Below are 18902 nucleotides of genomic sequence, written 5' to 3'. Positions count from 1 at the left end.
GGATAAGTCAAGGTCTACCACTTTGAGGCCTTGATATGTAGCTTGAAAAATTGAGCGAGTGTTTGATATTCTTTACATACGTACACCAAAGGACTTAGGCTAGGATTTTTAGGTCAGACATTTTCTCAAGATCTGAAGAGAATCACAAGGAAATCTTAGTATTTGTCTGAAATCTCTTAGCCTTATCCTAGACTGATTCTCAGACTAGTCTGAGAATATCAGTCTGGATTGATAATATTATTTTAAGTCCTGGCTCCTATAGTGCTCCTATAGAGTCCCAAGATGTGGGACCCCCTGTGATCACCGTCCTTGATAAATCCTATAATGTGTACACTACTGGGATGGACAGAACGTTTTTTTAATGTATGATGCTGTCTTTAGAGAGTCCTCTATAAGTATTTTGGTGAATACCTGCCATAAGTATAATACAGCTGCTAGAAATAAGGTCACAATACACAATACAGAAAAAAACTTGTAACTAGACATAGCCCTGAGAAGGTGTACTGCACCTTGCTGTATGTAGGAAACATCCTGGAATACAATCGATATATTGCTTTCATACATTCTTTTTTGATGGCCTTAGACAGCTGCACAGCACAGCAATATCTTCCCAAAGATGGGAGATGGATGTTTAATTGTAAATTACATAAGAGGGTTGATTTGTTTTGATTTGCAGGATAGGGACATTTTAGAAGCAAAATATACAGTCATAACATTTATAATTACATTCCCCGCTTTGAGATATACAGATTCAGGTTGGTAAAGGTGTCAACCAAATGCTTATCTTGTAAAATCTTTGAAGGGATACTCAAGTTTATTGGGCAAATTTGCCTCCGAGCAAATCAGCCTCTGACTTTCCCCAATTCCCTAATTTCACAGGACCCTGCAGCCTTGCATTGAGCTCACACGGTTAAGACTGCAGTATCTCGCTACTGGATTAAATTGGTATTGATGTTGACTAGCGTGTGGCTGAATCTTTCTGATCGATCGATATCTGTGGAGGATTCAATTGTTTTTGTTTTGTTAATGGTTGGGAGAGGGTATTGCATGGGATGTAGCCTACTTTGTAAAAGAAAATATATATATACACTTTATATATCCCCTTCACAGATCTTCTCATCTAATTCAAGATAGTTATTATGTGAATAGGCAGAGACAGATGATGACTCAACAGATAATAGATGAATCCAGATAGATTGACTGATAGAAGATAGACAGGCAAACAGACAGATAATAGATTAATCAATAGACAGAGAGATAATAGATGAATACACAGATGAAGACAGACGGACAGATAGATGGATGACAGACAGCCACATAGATGACAGGCAGAAAGATAGATAGATGACAGACCGACAGATAGAATAGTCATCAATTCTCATCTCAATATCTGAAGCCATCAGCACTGTTCCACCTCACACATCACACTGCACCACTTGGCAGATGTTGTGCTGTGTCTCTATTCCCCACTAGGGGGCACTGTGGCTTTTCGTTGGGTGAATCACCAGCCTTCATGACAGGGCACAGATAACATTGGCACCCAGGACAGTGAGGATGGGGGTGGGTGGGGGGGTTACAAGTCATGCCACATTGTGCTGCTGCTGTTGTATCCAATCCACTGGAGTGTATGTTATTTCCATGGGCGTGCGTTGTGTCCTCTCCTCACACGATGACAGGAGAGGAGGCGATAAGCCAGAGTAGCCCCCCTGAATGTAAAGCGAATGGCGGGAAATGACATCGGGGCACACCGTGAATGAAAGGCGGCCACATAATGATAGCCTTGGAAGATAACTCGGCACATTGCCACTCTTAACTGACAAGCTCGTGGATGTGGTTGGATGGCAGCTGATCTCGCATTAGCTGTCCGCCTCTTAGTCTACAATCTGAACCCCACCCTATAAAAAAAAAAAAGAAAATCTTAGATGAGCCCGCTCCGCTTTTGGTCTTGAAATAACACAGTTGGGTCTCTCCTCCCGCAACCTCCATCAAATAGACGGCGAGCTCATTCCGCTCAGAGTGACTTAACCTCGTCTCACTTCTCTACCCTGCACTGACAACCTCAGCATTCTCCTGCTGAGAATTACACCCACCACTCTCTGTTGACAGTGTGGGATTCACACCGAGGTGTATTGAGGAGCGGTGGTGTGTGCAGATACCTTATGGAGCAGGGGCGAAAAAACCCAGACAGGGCTCCTCCCTTGTTGAACAGTGTTTCCCTTAGCTGGGGGCGGTAAGACTCAGGAGAAAACATTTCAGAAAACAATTTGGGTACGGAAATGGGTTATAAAATGTGGTCTATAGAATGGAAGAGCACTGCCTATTGTGACAGTGTATGGGGACAGAGGAGGCCAGGGAAGGGCCAAGAGGACAGGGCACTAGAGGTAGAGAGGGCCAGGGCAGGGTATGTTGGATGGGGTAACTAGGGGAAGAGTGGAGTGAGACAGGGCAGGACCTATGTTAGACTGGGTATCTAGGGGTAGAGAGAGCCAGGGCAGGGTCTATGACAGACAGGGTACTCGGGGCAGAGAAGGCTAGGGCAGGGCCTATGGTGGACAAGGCACTAGGGGTAGAGAAGGCCAGGATAGGACCCATGGTAGACAGGGCATTAGTGGTAGAGAAGGACAGGGTGGGGCCTATGTTGGACAGGGCACTAGGGGTAGAGAGAAACTGCGTTATTGCCTCTATTTGTGCACACGTGAAATATTAATGGGGGGAAAAATGGATATAAAATAAATTTGATAACTGTCACAAAATCCTAAGCGCCTCCATATGTTCTGTGGTTGAACTGCTCCTCCCCCTCATTATGGACGGAAGCAGTGGCATGATTTGAATTTTGATTCCATTTCCAGGCCCGGCTGCCAATTTCATTGGTAGGCTTGGATTTAAACGACTCCCGTTGTTTCTCTCTGTGAGACCAATTGAGGAATGCAAAAGTAACTGCAATTAGCCGTAGGGGAAGATAAAGGGCAACACCGGTTGAGAGTGAGACCACATCCGGAGGTCACTGCCATGACCTCAAGATCTGCTGACTTAAGAATCGGGGAGGAAAAAACAACTTGTTTTTGGTCAACATCAATGCAGAAAGATTTGCTACTTGTTGATTCAGAAGACACAGAAACAAATGCTTCCAAAAATCTTCTGACAGAATAAGATTGCAATGCATCCAGAGTAACAAGGCTGCGGTATCTCTCCTCGGGTAACACACCTCACCTCATAATGATTTGGAAAATTGCCTCTCTGGTTGAATTCGCCACCTAATAATTTTCGCATGGGGAAGACAATATTTATTCTTTCCTCTCTCGGCAACCCAGAGATGCTGCCTTCGCCATGGCAGTGACCCAGGGTGTTCCAAGTCATGCCTGTTCATGACAGGCGCGCAAACCCCTACGAAGACATTTATGTCGGGGGGGGAAAGGAAAAATACGGCGACGTGAGACTACACAACACACAAATAAAAGACGCTCAACACCCTCAAGATGAGCGTTTTCAAAATGTTGTCAACATCACAGCAACCACATAACCACAAAAGAGGAAGGGGGGGGGGGGGGCTCGCATTATACCCCGGCAACACACAACAATCAGGACTGCGCCTGTATTTGTGCGTGGAAGAAAGAGGCCTACAACAGTTTAAAGTTTGCATCAATCATTGCTTAGATAATGAAACGCCATGATGTTAAAAACAAAAATGCACTGGTTGTGTTGCGACAGGACGTGGGAAGTCTGCTCTGGGAGAACAGACTATTGTGTCGGCTTTGATATTCAGTCAACAGAGACGACCCGTTTACATTTCTTACCAGTCATTCTTGTTTTAGATCACACGAGGTGCCCCCTCGCTTAGGGTTTATTCTGTGTCATATGGATAAAGCATTTGCCTGGCATAGAAATGATCCCTTTTGATTCCCTATGACATCATTTGGTTTGGCCAGATTGCAGAGGAGGAAAGAAGTGGCATCTGAGAATATGGCCCAATGTCGATGTACTGCATTCCCCCCCGCATGAAAAGGAACAGGCGGGCCCAAGATGTGAGCTGTTTCCGGATAGCTATTTACCCAGGCGTTGCGTCACGGGCAGACGACTCCATAATATCCACGGGTCAAGGCGTTGCGGGGTTGCCGTGAACCAGTCAGTTTGGCTGTCAGAGCCACATGCGGCGTAGCGGAAAATCCATGCGTCACTCCAGGCCGAGTGGGTTTTAGGGCTACCTTGGAAAATTAAGGGAAGTTGCAAAGAAAGAGCGAATTTTTCCATCTGAAAGGAAAGGCTGAGATGCAAAGCCACTCCAAAATATTTAAAGTGGGAGTTGTTACACTATGACTTATTAGGGTAGCACTGGCAAGCAGCAACTCGACCCAACAAAGGTGTTGCAATAAATAAAGCGATTTAATATGTAGATTTAGGACGGTAAATTTAACGCTCTGTTGGATGCACTTGGTTGAACTAAAGGGGGGTTTTCCCCCTGAATCCAGATGTTTCTTCTCTCTTGGCAGAGGACAGCATGACTGTATAATAATTCCCAGAACAATGATTAGAAGTTTGAGAGCGACAGTGACCTACTTCTTTCATCTGAAAAACCCTAAATTGAGTGTTTTTTTTCACAGGCAAAGCTCTGCTCCCCACCCCTCCACCCCCCATCTCCCAAAGCCAGCCAAATGGAAAATAATTGGACAGAAGAGCGCGTGTTATTTCTAACTATTTAAAAAGACAGATACTGTATATTCTTTAACATTTTCTGAAAAACATCCATGGCATATGATCTTTTCACTGAATTCCATTAGATTGTACCTGTTTTCACACAATTATGAGTTCTTATCTTTAGCGATTTTTCTCACCTTCATTTTGCTTCTTTAGACAGTGAACTGACAAGTAAAGTGTTAAACTTTTTATAAAAAGATGTTAAAAAAACAAAGACAAAAACACTGTACATCAGTCTGTCAATGACGAATAATTTACAAATCGGGACATGGCTAGAATCCACAACAGCATTTTTCATAAATGGATTCAGAGATGACACGCTTAGCTGCTGCTGATGGCAGGAGGTGATAACAGTTCCTGCAAATGTGAGTGAGTCAAGTTATTGAATCTGGTAAGAGAAAAAATAAAGCGCTCGAGTTGTATGTTTATGGAATTGTTTATGCTGACAAGATATGTTGATGATGGATTTGGTCCAGTGAAATACACGGCAGTCTTTATCAAGAAGACTGAAGGAACCAATACTGCTGTATCAGTGGTGATTTCTGCTTATCTTTTGCTTTAAAAACAAACACACCGGCAATAAAAAAGCTTCTACGGATTGTTACATAAATTAGAGAAAGTATTTCCTTTAAGGTTGTAAAGCTACTCAAGTCTTTTAGAGCTTGACATGAACTGTCATTGTCAGCAGAGCTTTAATTAAAAAAAATAAAAATAAACAAAAAAAAAACACCTTTACTGGATTAACAAAAGAAAAGTCTTTGTATTGTAGAACGACATCAATACCGTCTTTGGCCTGAAATCTACATGTGGTAGGATTAAACCTGCTGTATAGTGTATAACGATATACAAATTTCATCTCCAATGCTACCAATATGGAACACGTCTGAAGCACCACATTTGTAACATCCTTAATCCGTCGATTACCACATCTTGTTCGTACATTCTGACAGCGATTGGGTGATTGCTTTCAACCAGACAGGTCCTCGAGAGTGTGGAAACGGTCGCTGGTGGATTTTCACTTTCCTCAGATGATATTGAGATAGGTGGCTTTAGAGTCCACGCCTACAGCATTTCTCGCTGTGCATCGGTACAAGCCGGCGTCTCTTGGCATTGGGTTCTGAATAACAAGTGCGCCTTGCGGGTGGAGATATTTGTTCCCAAAGAGACGGGGCTGTGCGCTCACAGCGAGTCGTGTCCTGTCGGGCGTTTCCCACGCCACCTCGGCCCTGGGGATGCCCGAGGCAATGCAGTTGAGTTGGACGGCGACCCCGCGCCGGGCGTATGTCACTGGGGGCGGGCCGTTGGTAATACGGGGCGGGTACACCGTCACAGCAACCTGCACTGGGTTCAGGGTGCTGCCGTATTCATTGGCCACTCGGCAGACATAGGAACCCCGGTCGTAGACCGATGCCTGCTGAATGGTTAGAGTCCCGTTGGCTAGTACGGTGTAGCGCCCTGCCCTCTGTGGCCTGCCCAGGACGACCCCGCTGGGCAGCGTCCACGTTAGCCTAAGTGGTTCGCCGCTGGACAGGCAGTGGAGCCAAAGGGTCTCTCCATTCATGACACTTACGGGGGAGTTGTACCTGCTACCGATATCGGGCTTCCTTCCAGGGGACAACGTGATGGTACGCTCCAGCAGTCCATCGGCATTGCGACCCAGGCAGCGATATGAGCCTGCCTCAGCCACGGAGGGGTTGTTAATGATCAAAGAGCTATCTGGCCTGTGGAAGAACTTTGAGTGACGAGCGCCACTCAGCAAGGGAGTGCCGCTGGGTAGAATCCATGTGACATGGGGTACAGCAATGCCCTCAAAGGAGCAGTTTAGGGTCATGGTGTTCCCCACCGTCAAGGACAGACTGTCCATTTTGGGCCCTCTGATTTGCGGCCTCTCCGCGGCCTCTGTAACTTCCAGATGAACATTCAGCCTGGCCTCCCCTCCTTCGTTGCGAGCTACACAAGCCAGCTGGCCTGAGTCTGTTCTCCTGGGGGCCTGAAGGTCCAGCGTACCGTTGCGGTGAACAGTCATCCTGCTGCCGTGGTACGGCACGGGGAGGATAACATTCTCTGGTAGGATCCACATGACACGGGGGAGAGGGGTTCCAGAGGCTACACAATCCACCAGCTTCCGCTGACCCTGCAACGCCAACACTCCAATGACATTTCCAACGCCCTTCAGGCCATTGACAGTCGGCGGAGTCACAAGGACCTCCATCCTGATTATTCTACGGCCCTGCCCCACGCTGTTCCTGGCTGTGCATGTATAGTTACCTCCGTCAGATCGCTGGGCCTTCTGGATAACCAGAGTCCCATTGCTGAGGACCTGGTACTTGCCTGCGATGGGGGATATAAATCTGTTGGTAGGGGAGCTCCAAGAGATGACTGGTGTTGGCTTCCCCTCAGCGCTGCAGTGCAGGGACACCGTCTCACTGTAGAAGGCTCTGACAATCTGACTGTCCTCTCCGCGAATGTGAGGTGGCTCGGCCACGACTTTTACTTTGACCCTGACCTTCATCTCATCCTTGCCAAGCTGGTTCTCAGCGTAGCAGGTGTAGTCGCCCTCCTCTCGCATGTCCACATCATTGAAGTACAGTGTCCCGTTGTCAAACACCACATACCTAAAGGGGGCCGCATAGGCATGGGGTGGTGGGGGAATAGAAGAACAGAGGTTGTCAAGTCAAATTTAAATCAAGTCAAGTTAATTTGTAGAGCCTTTTATCATAATGACAGTCTCAAAAGGCTTCACAAGTCTGCAGTCAAAGGATAGTTTGACAGATTCTTGAACTATGAGCCATCATACAGACATGGAGAAATGGCAAAAAAAACATCCGGGAAAAGGAAGAATACTTGAGAAGGATCACATAACAGGGATCCACCTTTCCATGATGGCCAGCTGAGTAATGGTGCAGAGTTGGTAGAGTGCAGAGTGGGTATATACAGTATATATGACAATACACCTTGTGGATAATAAAGTACCGCACAGTGTGCTGCCAATCAGTGGATGTTGAGTGAGAGGAGAGGGAGGGCTTACAGAACCACAGGTTGTAGCATCTGGTCCAATCCGACGGATGTCGTTTAAATACCCAATAAATGTATAGTATTGTTAAGTATCGATTGATTGATTGCCGTCATTAAATTACAATTATATATATTCTTTTTTTTTTTGCCTAGTTTCAGCTGGCATTTCGTTCCTATGTATTTTCACTAAGAATTGGGTAGTTGGTACACAAAATGCGTGCAGGTTGACAGGTCTGAGTGATAAAACAAAAAAACTCAAAAGAGAGACCTAAAAGATCAAACCCATACATATTAATGCTGTCTGAGTGCACACACGTACTATAAGTGTGTGATGGAATTGCCTGAACGGGATGCATGAAAAGGAATGAGCAGGTAAATGAAATGGGTGGATCTATGTGGACTGTGACATAGACTGTATGAAATTTCAAATTAAAAGTTTGCAAGTTTGTCTTTTGGAAAAATCTTCACAGACAATAGATTTAACACGTTTCCCATTGAATCCAAATATCTAGTAGAATTGGTTCTTTAAAACAATTTCTCTGGAAGCACTGATTCATCTTCCAGCCAGCGGGCTCCTCTTTGTGAGCGTCCACCGAAGCATGAAATCCAGAAGCAATTTCCGACACATCTGCCCATTTCAGTGTTTCACCAGCAATAATTTGATGAAATCACAGCCAGGGTATTTGTTTTAACCTAATGACTGGTTGAAAGTGATTAATGACATGTTTATAACTGAAATAACATTTTAAGTGGTTCGGGGTAATTAGGAAAACCAGTCATTGGAGATGTAATTAAAAATAAAATGTCCCCAGCTTCAATTGCTTCACAAGATGTTTTATTAAGGCGGAACTTTTCTGGTACCTCAAAGCCAAAACTCTGCTAAACTACAACTGGGAAAAAAATATATTTCAACTTTAATTATTGCAGATTTAAGAGTTTAAAGCAGCATTATGTAACTTTCGGTATTTGGCGTCGCTACGTTTTCTGAGAGCAATTGTACTTTTACACCACTGTTCAAGATTTGGTCCGGTGTCCCAAAATAATTAATTTTACGAGACAAATTTGAATCTTATCGGTCACGTTTCAATAATAGTCTGTTACAAACGCAGATATAATTTATATATGGTTAGAGCGTCCTCGCGGCTTCACAGAGCCTCAGGGAGAGAGGGGGCTCCCTGCTACCGGTGTAGGTACCAGATGTGCTCAGCCTGGCAGATCGGCTCGCACGCGCGAGTCAGAGGGTGAACCAAGCCCCGGGGGTGCAATGAAAGTGAGGGTTGCCACGTGCCGGCTGGGGTGAGGTGGAACGGCTACGTTTTGTATGAGCATCACTACTGTACATTTTGACCGGCAAGTTTATAATTTATTGTGTTTTTTCTTTAATATATTTTACCAGGCAAAAAAAACAAAACGTAATTACCGGAGGCAAACATCAAGTAAGTGACATAGTGCTGTAAAACATAGCCTACTTTTACCACGATTTCGTACCTGAACACCAAATTTACATCGTGCAAGAACAGGTGCTCCATATTACAAGTTAGTGTACCATCAAAATTATTCTGAAACTGTTATTTTAAGGTACAAAAGTTAGTGTTGCTTTAAGGCCTTGGCGTGATAAATGCACTGTACCTGCGCATGCGGCCCCCAGGGACTCTGGCTGCTTGTTTGTCGGAGTTGACCATGGTCCCGTCCGGCAGGGCCCAGCTGATCTCGGGGTCGGGGAGCCCAGATGCCACGCAGTCCACCCTCAGGTTCCCGCCGTACACCACCTCCTGGCTGGAGCGGAGCGGCTTGTGCTCGATCTTGGCCGGTCGGGTCAGCACGTTGACACGCAGTAGCACGTAGTCGTCACCCACCCGGTTCCGTGCCACGCACAGGAAGTCGCCGGCATCCTTCTCCGTCACAGCCCGGACGGTCAGGGTGCCATTTGGGAAGACCTTGATCCGATGGTCGTAGCTATGGGAGACGAGGGGGAGCCGTGACAATACACCATTTGCACTATACTATTTTCATCATCACCTTCAATATGCATCAAATTTTTTACAGCCCCCACATGCTTGTGACCTGTTGCATTTACGGAGGACTGAAACATTTTTCACTCGTGCTTTTATTGTGGAAGAGGGGTCAAAAAAAACGCTTACCCATTTTTTGTGGACTTGAGAATAATTCCAGCGTTTTTCAGGCATTTACGCAAATGAAATGTAATGAATGTAATATAATAAATATAATACATAAAAATCACTTCACTTATATAATAGTATACAGGCAGTGTTTCCCATTAATGGGCAGCCACAGGCACATTTTTACCACCACAGTCTCCCATTGCAAAAAATAAATAATAATAATAATATATATTTTTTTCCATGCCAATCTACTCGCAGCCTGCTACACACAAAATGTGTAAGTTTGTAAAATGGTCTACTACAGACAGGCAGACAGACAGACAGACAGACAGACAGAGGTTACTGTCTGGATCTGATTGGAGATTTGAAATGATTGGTATCTTTGTGAAACTTACTATGTTACATAGTAATTAATAAATAATTTCATTCTTAGCCCTGTGAAATAAAATAAATGTCAATCTAGTTTTTACATTTTAACCTCAAAGTGCACCATATTGAGCTATTAAAATCATCAAAAAAAAATGTATGACCTCTGTTAAAATATCCATGTGTGTATGGTTGTGCGCTTGTACATTAACATGCATATTATGCGTGTTTGCATTCGTTCTAGCTTCTTATTACCTGTAGTGAGAATCCACCAGTTTCTTGGTAGGAGTTCTCCAGATGATCCGGGGCTCCGGCTCCCCAGTGGCCAGGCAGTCCAGCTGGACCTTCGCCCCGTAGACCACGTCCGTCCTCTGGGGGGCAGAGGAGTGGATCCTGGCCTTGGTGGAGGACGGGCCCCGCAGCGCACTCAGGAACACCGTCCGCCTGCTCACGGACACAGCGTTGCTGGCCGTGCAGTCGTACCTCCCGACGTTGGCTGGGCCCAGGCCGAGCACATGAAGGGTCCCGTTTGGGAACACCAGCAAGTTCTGGCCACTGATGGACTGTGAGGCCGCCAGCTGGAGCCCACCGGGCGTCACCCAGTTGACGATGGGCGGGGGGGCACCCTTAGCGGAGCAGTGGAGGTAAGCTGCCGCGCCTTCAGGGAGGCTGATGTTCTCGCGCAGGGGCTGCTGGATCACAGGGGGCAGCGCCGCCACGTGCAGATGGACTGAGACGCTAACGCCGTCGCCCCTGATGCACTCATAAACACCGCGGTCGTCGTAACTGGCCCTGGCGATCCGCAGTGTGCCGTTGCCGAGGTGGGCCACACGCTGCTGGGAAACCATTGCGGGCAGTAGAGCGGACGTGTGCACACGGCTGGGGAGCACCCAGGTGATGTGAGGGGTTGCACGCCCCCGGACCTCACATTCCAGGTCGATGCTGCCACCAAGATACACGGTGGCGTCTCGGTGCTGGGGCTCCAGGACCTGGGCGCGCTGCGGCACAACGACCAACTCGACCAACAACCTGTTGGTGCCGTGCTGGTTTTCGACGGTGCAAAGGTATGGGCCCCCATCTGAAGGCTGCACGTTACGAATGATTAAAGTGCCGTCAGAGCGGACCTCGTATCTGTGGAGCCTGGTGCCGTGGGCGACTCTCGCGCCTGTGCATCAGAAGAGAAGAAAGATTCAGGATAAAAGAAAACAAAAGCAATGTTTGTTTACGTGACACAAGCCAAGGAGTTTTTAACTTGAGGGGGCTGTTTAAACAGCAAATAAACAGGATGCTGGGAACTGGAAAGCTGGTGTCACTTGTGTTATTTTTAACACAATGACTCATGTTTATCTCCTTTAATCATGGTGCCAAGAGCCACTTCTTACGTGTGTGCGTGGGTTCGTTTGTAGGTGTGTATGAGCAAAGCATTTCTACTCGTTATACAACAACATATTTATAGGATGTAGACAGAAATGTAAACCTTCGTTAGGCTTGGCACATGAGGAAAATGCGACAGAAATGTTTCCTCCACACCTTCCACATTTGTGACGTAGCCTAGTTGTGAAGTGGAATCATACAGTATGTACGTACCTGTGGAGACTTTAGTCCAATACAGGAAAGGAGGGGGCTGTCCAACTGCCTCACACGGAAGGCGCGCATCAGCCTCCATGTTCACCCTAATGACGGAGTTGGTTTTAGGAATCCATGGCCTAGCTCTCAGAATAGAGACAGACCCCGGTAGCAGATGGGTTCTGAATGCATCCTGAGTCAAAAGAGGTGTCACCATGACAGCCATGGTGGGGGGTTGGGCTCCGGGTGTATGAGCCTGTGAAACAGACCGCAGTGTTTCTGCAGTAGTGGGTCCAGAGGCAGCTGCCTGACTAAGTGTCTGTCTGCTTGACTGTTTTGGGGCAGGTGAAGTCGGATTTGGACCAAAAGGGCTGATATCCTTTTGGCTGGCTGGGTGTGTTGCAGGTTGGGGATCTGTCACTCTGTTTGGGCCTAATCTTCTGACGTCAGGCGTTTCATTGTTTGAGGAGAATGGGTGCTGCTGTCGATCTCCAGTGTGGGCTCTTTCCCTGTGGCTGTCTGGGATGTGGTTCAACCTGGTACCCTCCTGGGTGAGTGTCACAGGCGGGGGGGGTTCTGTTGTGCTTTTTGTGGTTGAGATGCTGGGTAGGGACTCAGGCAGCCCGCCCCTTGGTGGAATCTCAGAAGGAGGGATCTGATTTTCTGTTGTTGAGGAGGAAGGTGGCATTGCAGCAACGGCACTTGGGGATGGAGTGCTGGGAGATTGAGTGCTTGCGGATGGAGTGCTTGGAGATGGAGTGCTTGAGATGACGCTGAGAGCTTTGGTTCGACCAGAACTCTGAGAAGTGTTTGCAAATACAACAGCGCCCTTGGTGGCAATCACTTCTGCTTCCAAAACATCCTCGTAAAGTGTTGTTACCGTGCCACTCAATGCTTGTGTGTTAATCCCATGTTGGAAGGTGGGAGCAGGTGAGGAGGGCAGCTGAAGTGGAAAGGCCTTATGGATTTCTCTAAAAAGCTCATTTTCAAAGGGAGTGTAATGATGCCCTGATTGGTAGCGCTCTACATCTGGCTGCACTTGCAGCAGAGTGTGAGAATTCCCAGGGGATTTGTCAAAGCGTGGGGCAGGTCCAAGGTCCCCTGTAATATTTGCCCTTTGTGCCCTCTCTGAGGGTTTAATGGGCAGGAGAGGGCTGATTGTAAGTCCCTGTCGGCTTGTAGATGCAGACATGTCCAAGTGCTCTGAACGAGGTGCGTTCTGCGAGATTCCCGGGGTTTTCGGAGAACTGCCGTTTCCCTTAACCACTCCTGGAGAGGTATTTGGGAATGATGGTGTGGCCGATGTGCTTTCGAATGGCGGTTTGGCCTGAGAGTGAAGGCTGTTCTTTGTTTCGGTGACAGCAACTGGAGAGTTGGAGGGTTTAGCGGCTACCCCATGACCATGCCAGGAGACTGTGCTTTCTTTGTGACTCAGTGGGCCTAATGACATTGCCTGGCTTCTGCTGAATGGAACAGCAGCAGTGAAGTTGGCCATTGTAGTCACTCTTTCGGGTGATTCTATTTTTAGAGGAATGGAGGCGCTAGTCTTCGCACTTCCAATGGGATCGCCCATGGGTGTGGAGATGATAAATTGAGCGGCTGCGTTCATCTTTTGTTTTCTCCTGTTAGGCTTCCTCCTCCGGCCCCCCTTCCTTCTCTTTGATTTGGGACGTCTGAGGCGATTGGGCCGCTCCCCTCCCCTCTCCTTTACTGCAGAAAATGTAGGCACTGGCCTTGTTGTTGAAGAGACTGTGGTGAGCCATGTTTGAAGAGGAAAAATATCAACAGTGGATTCCCCTGGTGATGTGGTTGGCGCCCGACTCAGGTAGTTTACACTTTGTGGCTCGGTTGTGTTCAGTGAAGGGTCAACTTGGCTTCCATCTGCAGAGAATCCTCTCCATGTGCTAGAGATAAAATCCGGCCCGTGAATGTCCTCAGTCTCGCCCACCTGATGTATTTGGGACATATCGGATGTTGTGAAAACTCTATCAGTGCCTCGATTCTCCTTTAACGGATTGTCGAATGACACTCTGCTGCCGCCACCACTCACTCCGTTTGTGCTTGTCTGCCAACGAGTGAGAGCATTTTGTGGAACAGATGTGGACTGTGGGCGGGAAAGTAAGCTACTTGTGACTGGAGTGTTGGATGGTGTTAGTTCCAATAATTGAGTGTCGAGTGTTGTGTATGAGGCTTGTGGACTGCGCGTTGTTTGCATCTCTCCAGTCACAAGAGAGCTGAATGTGACTGATTGTGTCGATTCTATGTCATGTATCACTCGCTTGTTGTGTCCTCTGTGTGTGATAGATGTTGCAATATCTGCATCATGCCTGGCGGAGGAGTGGGATGTGACATGCACACTTTGTGTGCTAGCTATATCATACAATGTAGTTACAATGCGAGTTAGGCTTGGTGTGAGTGTGGTAGGAACCGGCTTCTCTTCCTCATGCGTAGCCTCACCCTCTGATGAACCCTCCATATTGTCCTGTGGGAGTGTGTTGCTGTCTGTCTCACCGTGCAGCTTCATGTTCTCTGTGGTTTTCAGGACTGGGTTGGGTGTCACATCTTTCGGAGCTGACTTATCTCTAATCTTCGCCAGGATGTCTGCCCATTTCTCCGGGTCTATTTTATTGTTGGCCACATTTACCCTCCTTCGGGTCTCCGCTGTGTTTTTACGTTCTTCCACACGCGGCCCGGCTGGTGTTCGCTGCAGGGGCAGCCTCCTCCATGTGTTGCGGGACGGGTGGCCGGTCCTCCTGCCGCCGATTGGACCCCTCCTTCTCACAACATAGACGTGGCTCTTCGGGGACACCGCCTGCATGACCCCCTCCTCCCCAGATCCCTCCACCGACCCTGCTGTGGGGACTTCAATCTTGGTGTTGACGCCTGAGGCGGACTGAGGTCTTGTTGGAAACTTCCTTAGTGTTCTTGTGACACCTGCGCGCTTAGCTATGCTAACCTTGGTGGAAAGCGTGTCCACGCCATGTTGGTTTATGGCAATACATTTGTAAAAACCACTGTCTGATAACTGACAGTGTGAGATCTGTAAAGTGCCATTGGAATAGACGGATGCTCTTGAAGAGTTAGTCCTCAGACCGACGACGCGGTTGTCTGGCAGAATCCAGTTAATCTCTGCATCAGGGGAGCCAGATGCAACGCAGGGTACAATAAGGGACTCCCCGGTAAATCCCTGAATCGGTGGAGTTCTTGCCCCATTGTCCCCAGGAGGAGGGTTGGATGATTCCTCCACAGTCAGCCGAAAAGGGAGGATGTCAAGGTCTCCATGAACCTTTGCGAGACAGTAGTAGACACCTGCGTCTGAGTGGTCAACGGATTTAATAACCAGCTGTCCATCACTAGAAGCTGAAACCCTGCCATCTGGACTGACATACGGCGCCTCCACACTGGAGCTGTCCGGCATCATCCAGTGAAAAACTGGTTCACCAGAACTTTGCACGTTGCACTGCATTTGGCTGCTGCCACCCATTACAGCCCCCATCACAGTCTGAGTTGTGTTTGTGGACTCGATAATGATCCATGTCCTGCCACGCTGCCGCTCCAGCTCTGCCTTCACGGTGTGCGAGAAATGGGTGCTGAGGACTAAGTTTACACTCTTTCCGCTTGACTGAGCTCTGTTCAGCTGAAGTCCCAATGATGCCTGCATGAGCCACACAGGGAGGGCCAGGATGTTGGCCTTCACACCTGTGTAATAAAGAGCATCCCTCGCCATATCCTGTCTGTATCTGTATCTTGGATGTGGCTCTTTGGACAGGAGGACTTCCCTCTGTAAGTGTACAGGCACATCACTGTAGTATGCGATGAGTCTCCATAGGCTCTCATAGTCGTTTCTGTCAATAGGGCATTCCAGGTCTACCGTCAACGTGACGTTGGTGGCCAGCCGGAGTTGACTGGCCGGCTCCCAGTTGATCTTAATGGCAGGCAGCTCGCGAGGCTCATCAACGCTACACTCCAGGTCCACTTTGTTCCCGTGTTCATCAGAGAGGGCCAGGGTGATGTTGCCGAAAGGCTCCCTGAACTGATCCTGGGTCATAACCTCGCTCTCAGAGTCCTGCGGGTGGGTGTCCCTAAGTGGGGAGCTGATGGTGGGGCCGCTGCAGACCATGTCGTGCAGGGCCTGCATCTCTTTCCCTTGGACATGCTTGGGGAAGGAGCAAATAGGGCATAGCTGGCCCCCAGGGTAAGCTTTGTCTTTTTTACACTTCAGCACACCTGGAAAAGAGAAGAAAACAAGAGAGCTTCTGTAAAAAAAAAAGAAAAAAAAAAAAGAAAACACCAACATGGTAAGTCCACGGGACCTCAAAAAAGGTAGAAAAAACCCTAACCTTAACTTCAAAGCTGAGAGTCTAAAAACCTTCATGTTTTTATTAACATGTGACACGGTGAGTTAGGTGTTCAAAGTTGAGCAAGTTAAAAAAGCGGTCAATCAGCAGTGCTATTGAAAATACCCTTGTAGAGACCCTGGTTGTAATATTACAACATTCACACAAAACTCTCTGTACATTTTATTTTAAATTATGTCTATATTTACATTCTCAATGAGTCTCAATTGTTTATACTAGCAATCCCATTGGACGAATAATGTGTTCGTAGATTTGGGAATATGGTCCTGAACTCACATTTTCCAGCTTTCCTTTGAGCTCACTTACTTTATTGAAGCCTTACAGGGTTAAGAAGCAAATGTATAGGCATGTACTCTGTATCAAATGGAATTGTATCAATTGTATCAGCTAGATAATTAGGACCGCTCTAATATGCACCCAATCAGTACCACTTAGGTGTAACACATCCCAAGCAAGCACAGAAGTCTTAGACTTTAGAAGGGACCCTGTACCCCGACTGTCAAAGGGAAACATGACAAGTGCATTGTTTCATTCAGGCCTATAAAGATGCTTTCTCTTTAAACAAGGAAAATACATTTGCTTTTCTGTCTATGTCTTTTTGTCCAAAAAATGTACTTGTCTTTGGTATTTATATAACAATTAATTATGAAGTTCAAGAATCTACGGGAGGAAAGGGAATTTTGTTCAGGAATTTGGCATACAAGGTGACCTGGAAATGTCTTGTCCCAGTTGTTGAGCCACTTCATTCGGCAGTCGCAGGTCCACGGGTTCCCGTGGAGGTACAGGTTCTCCAGCTGCGGCATGGTCGCCAACAGCCCGGAGGGCAGCGATGTCAGGCTGTTCTCCGACAGGTAGAGGTGCCTCAACGTGGACACATGGAACTGGCTCATCACGGAGAAGGTGGCGAAGGTGGCCGGGTGCAGCTGCCTGAGCCGGTTGCCTTCCAATTGAAGCACCCGCAGCGCGCTGAGGCCCTGGAAGGCGTCGGGATGGATGAACTCCAGGCGGTTGTGGTCGAGGTGCAGCCTGCCCAGCGCCCACAGGCCCCGGAGGGTGTCCCTGCTAATCTGAGTGAGCTTGTTGTAGCTCATCTTCAACATCTGAACAGAGGCAGGATGAGATTAACACATTTCAGCATCACTGGTAAAATCTGGAATTTTATGACAGGGAAACTGATCTCTTTGGCTCATTTTTACAAGGAATCCTTTTTTGATGAAAGCTTACATTCCCACAAACAGAATATATATCAAAAATAATTGTATTGTACACAACACAGTACCGCCTGGGGCCTGTCTTTGGTATGTGCAGAGAAAATAAAATTGAGTTAGATCATGAATTTGTTGATATCACAATGAAATAGTTGGTAAGCTGGGAGACAAAACGGTCATTTAGTGCCGCTTTACCCCGCCCAAATGTATCAATGGGCAAGAGAGAGAGCGCACTGATAATACCAGACTTGAAGCTTGACGTATAAACATTTCCCATTATTGTTTGTTCTATCGTTTGTAGTGTATGTGTAGCTGACACTACATGGCGATTACCTGCAGGGACGTGAGATCCCTAAAAGCCCCGTCGGGCAGGTTCGGGATGTCATTCCCATGTACCATCAGGAGCTCCAGCTTCCCCAGGCCGACCAGTGATCTGTCTGTTATCTTACTAATGGAATTAAACCTAGAATGAGGACAGCAGCAGATGAGAAATATTGAAAAAAATAAGAGTAAAAAAAAATGTAAATGGAAAATAAAAAATGTGAAATGATAGATAGATAATAGGCAATAATAGCAAAGTCATAACACAATATAATAAAAAAAAAAACATTTGGCAAGATGCAATTAACCTAAAAAAAGAACAAATAAATAAAATAGAAACATTTGTCAGTGTGTAATAAATCTAAAAAGTTACACGTAAGTTAACCTCTGTATCAGCAATTCATACCCTGTCTAAAAAAGGAAATTGTGCAGGTTTGCACACACACACGAGGGTGGAAAACCAAATGGTTCTGGGACGATACGGTAATCAACTTGCAACGCCCTTCCAAACACGGAAAATACGATATCGTCCCGCAACGACCTAACGCAATAATGCACCCAGTGTGGACGCCTCCCTGAGACTGACCCCAGGTTAACACGCTCCACCTCCCTGGGGATCCCCGGCGGCACCGCGGGCAGGGAGCGGAACGTGCAGTGCAGCTCCGCGGCCTGGGGGCACGAGCACGGGCGCGGGCACGGGCGGCCGTGAGCGCGCCGCAGGACGAGCAGCAGCGGGACGAGCAGCGCCAGGGCGGCGCGCGCGTCGGCGCGGCGGAGCATCTCCGGTGGTCCCGTGTCGCCCCCCGCGGACACGCACGGTCACAGCGGCTGCGCGGATCGCTGGAGCCAGAGGGGGGAAGTGGGGTTAACGAAATTGGACGCGGCGGTCAAAATAAATACATGCATAAATACATGAATAAATAATGATAATAATAATAATAATAATAATAACAAAAAAAAAAATGATTTAATTGTTAAAAATAAGAAATGAAATAGTATGAATGAAATATTACAAAAAAAGCTGAAATAAATATATATATTAAATAAAACACACAAATAAATAAAGAAGTATAGAAAGAATAAGAAACGAAGGCAGATGCATTGCGATTATAGAACATCACAAGTGAATAAGTCGTCAGACACCGTTGGACGTCACATTTTGCCTCATTTACACAAAAAACATTGATGGCTTCAAGCCGAAGTTTAACATTTAAAGTTTTAAACAGCCGGATGAGTGAAAAACGCGCAAAATG

General features: G+C 47.1%; 1 protein-coding gene across 1 annotated transcript; it reads right to left on the bottom strand.

Annotated features, from left to right (window-relative positions):
• Positions 1-4864: 4864 nt before the first annotated feature.
• mxra5a (matrix-remodelling associated 5a) lies at positions 4865-18429 on the bottom strand (the record flags this gene model as incomplete). The annotated part of the gene is made up of 7 exons (XM_080023902.1): positions 4865-7307; positions 9337-9663; positions 10452-11361; positions 11784-15989; positions 16830-17220; positions 17662-17791; positions 18236-18429. 7 exons carry the CDS (start codon positions 18427-18429, stop codon positions 5717-5719), a joined length of 7749 nt encoding a protein of 2582 aa, XP_079880028.1. The 3' UTR covers positions 4865-5716.
• Between the last annotated feature and the right edge of the window lie 473 nt (positions 18430-18902).

Source organism: Zeus faber, assembly GCF_960531495.2.
Source record: "Zeus faber genome assembly, chromosome: 2".
Taxonomy (NCBI): domain Eukaryota; kingdom Metazoa; phylum Chordata; class Actinopteri; order Zeiformes; family Zeidae; genus Zeus; species Zeus faber.
This window is presented reverse-complemented; position numbering and strand designations above follow the sequence as displayed.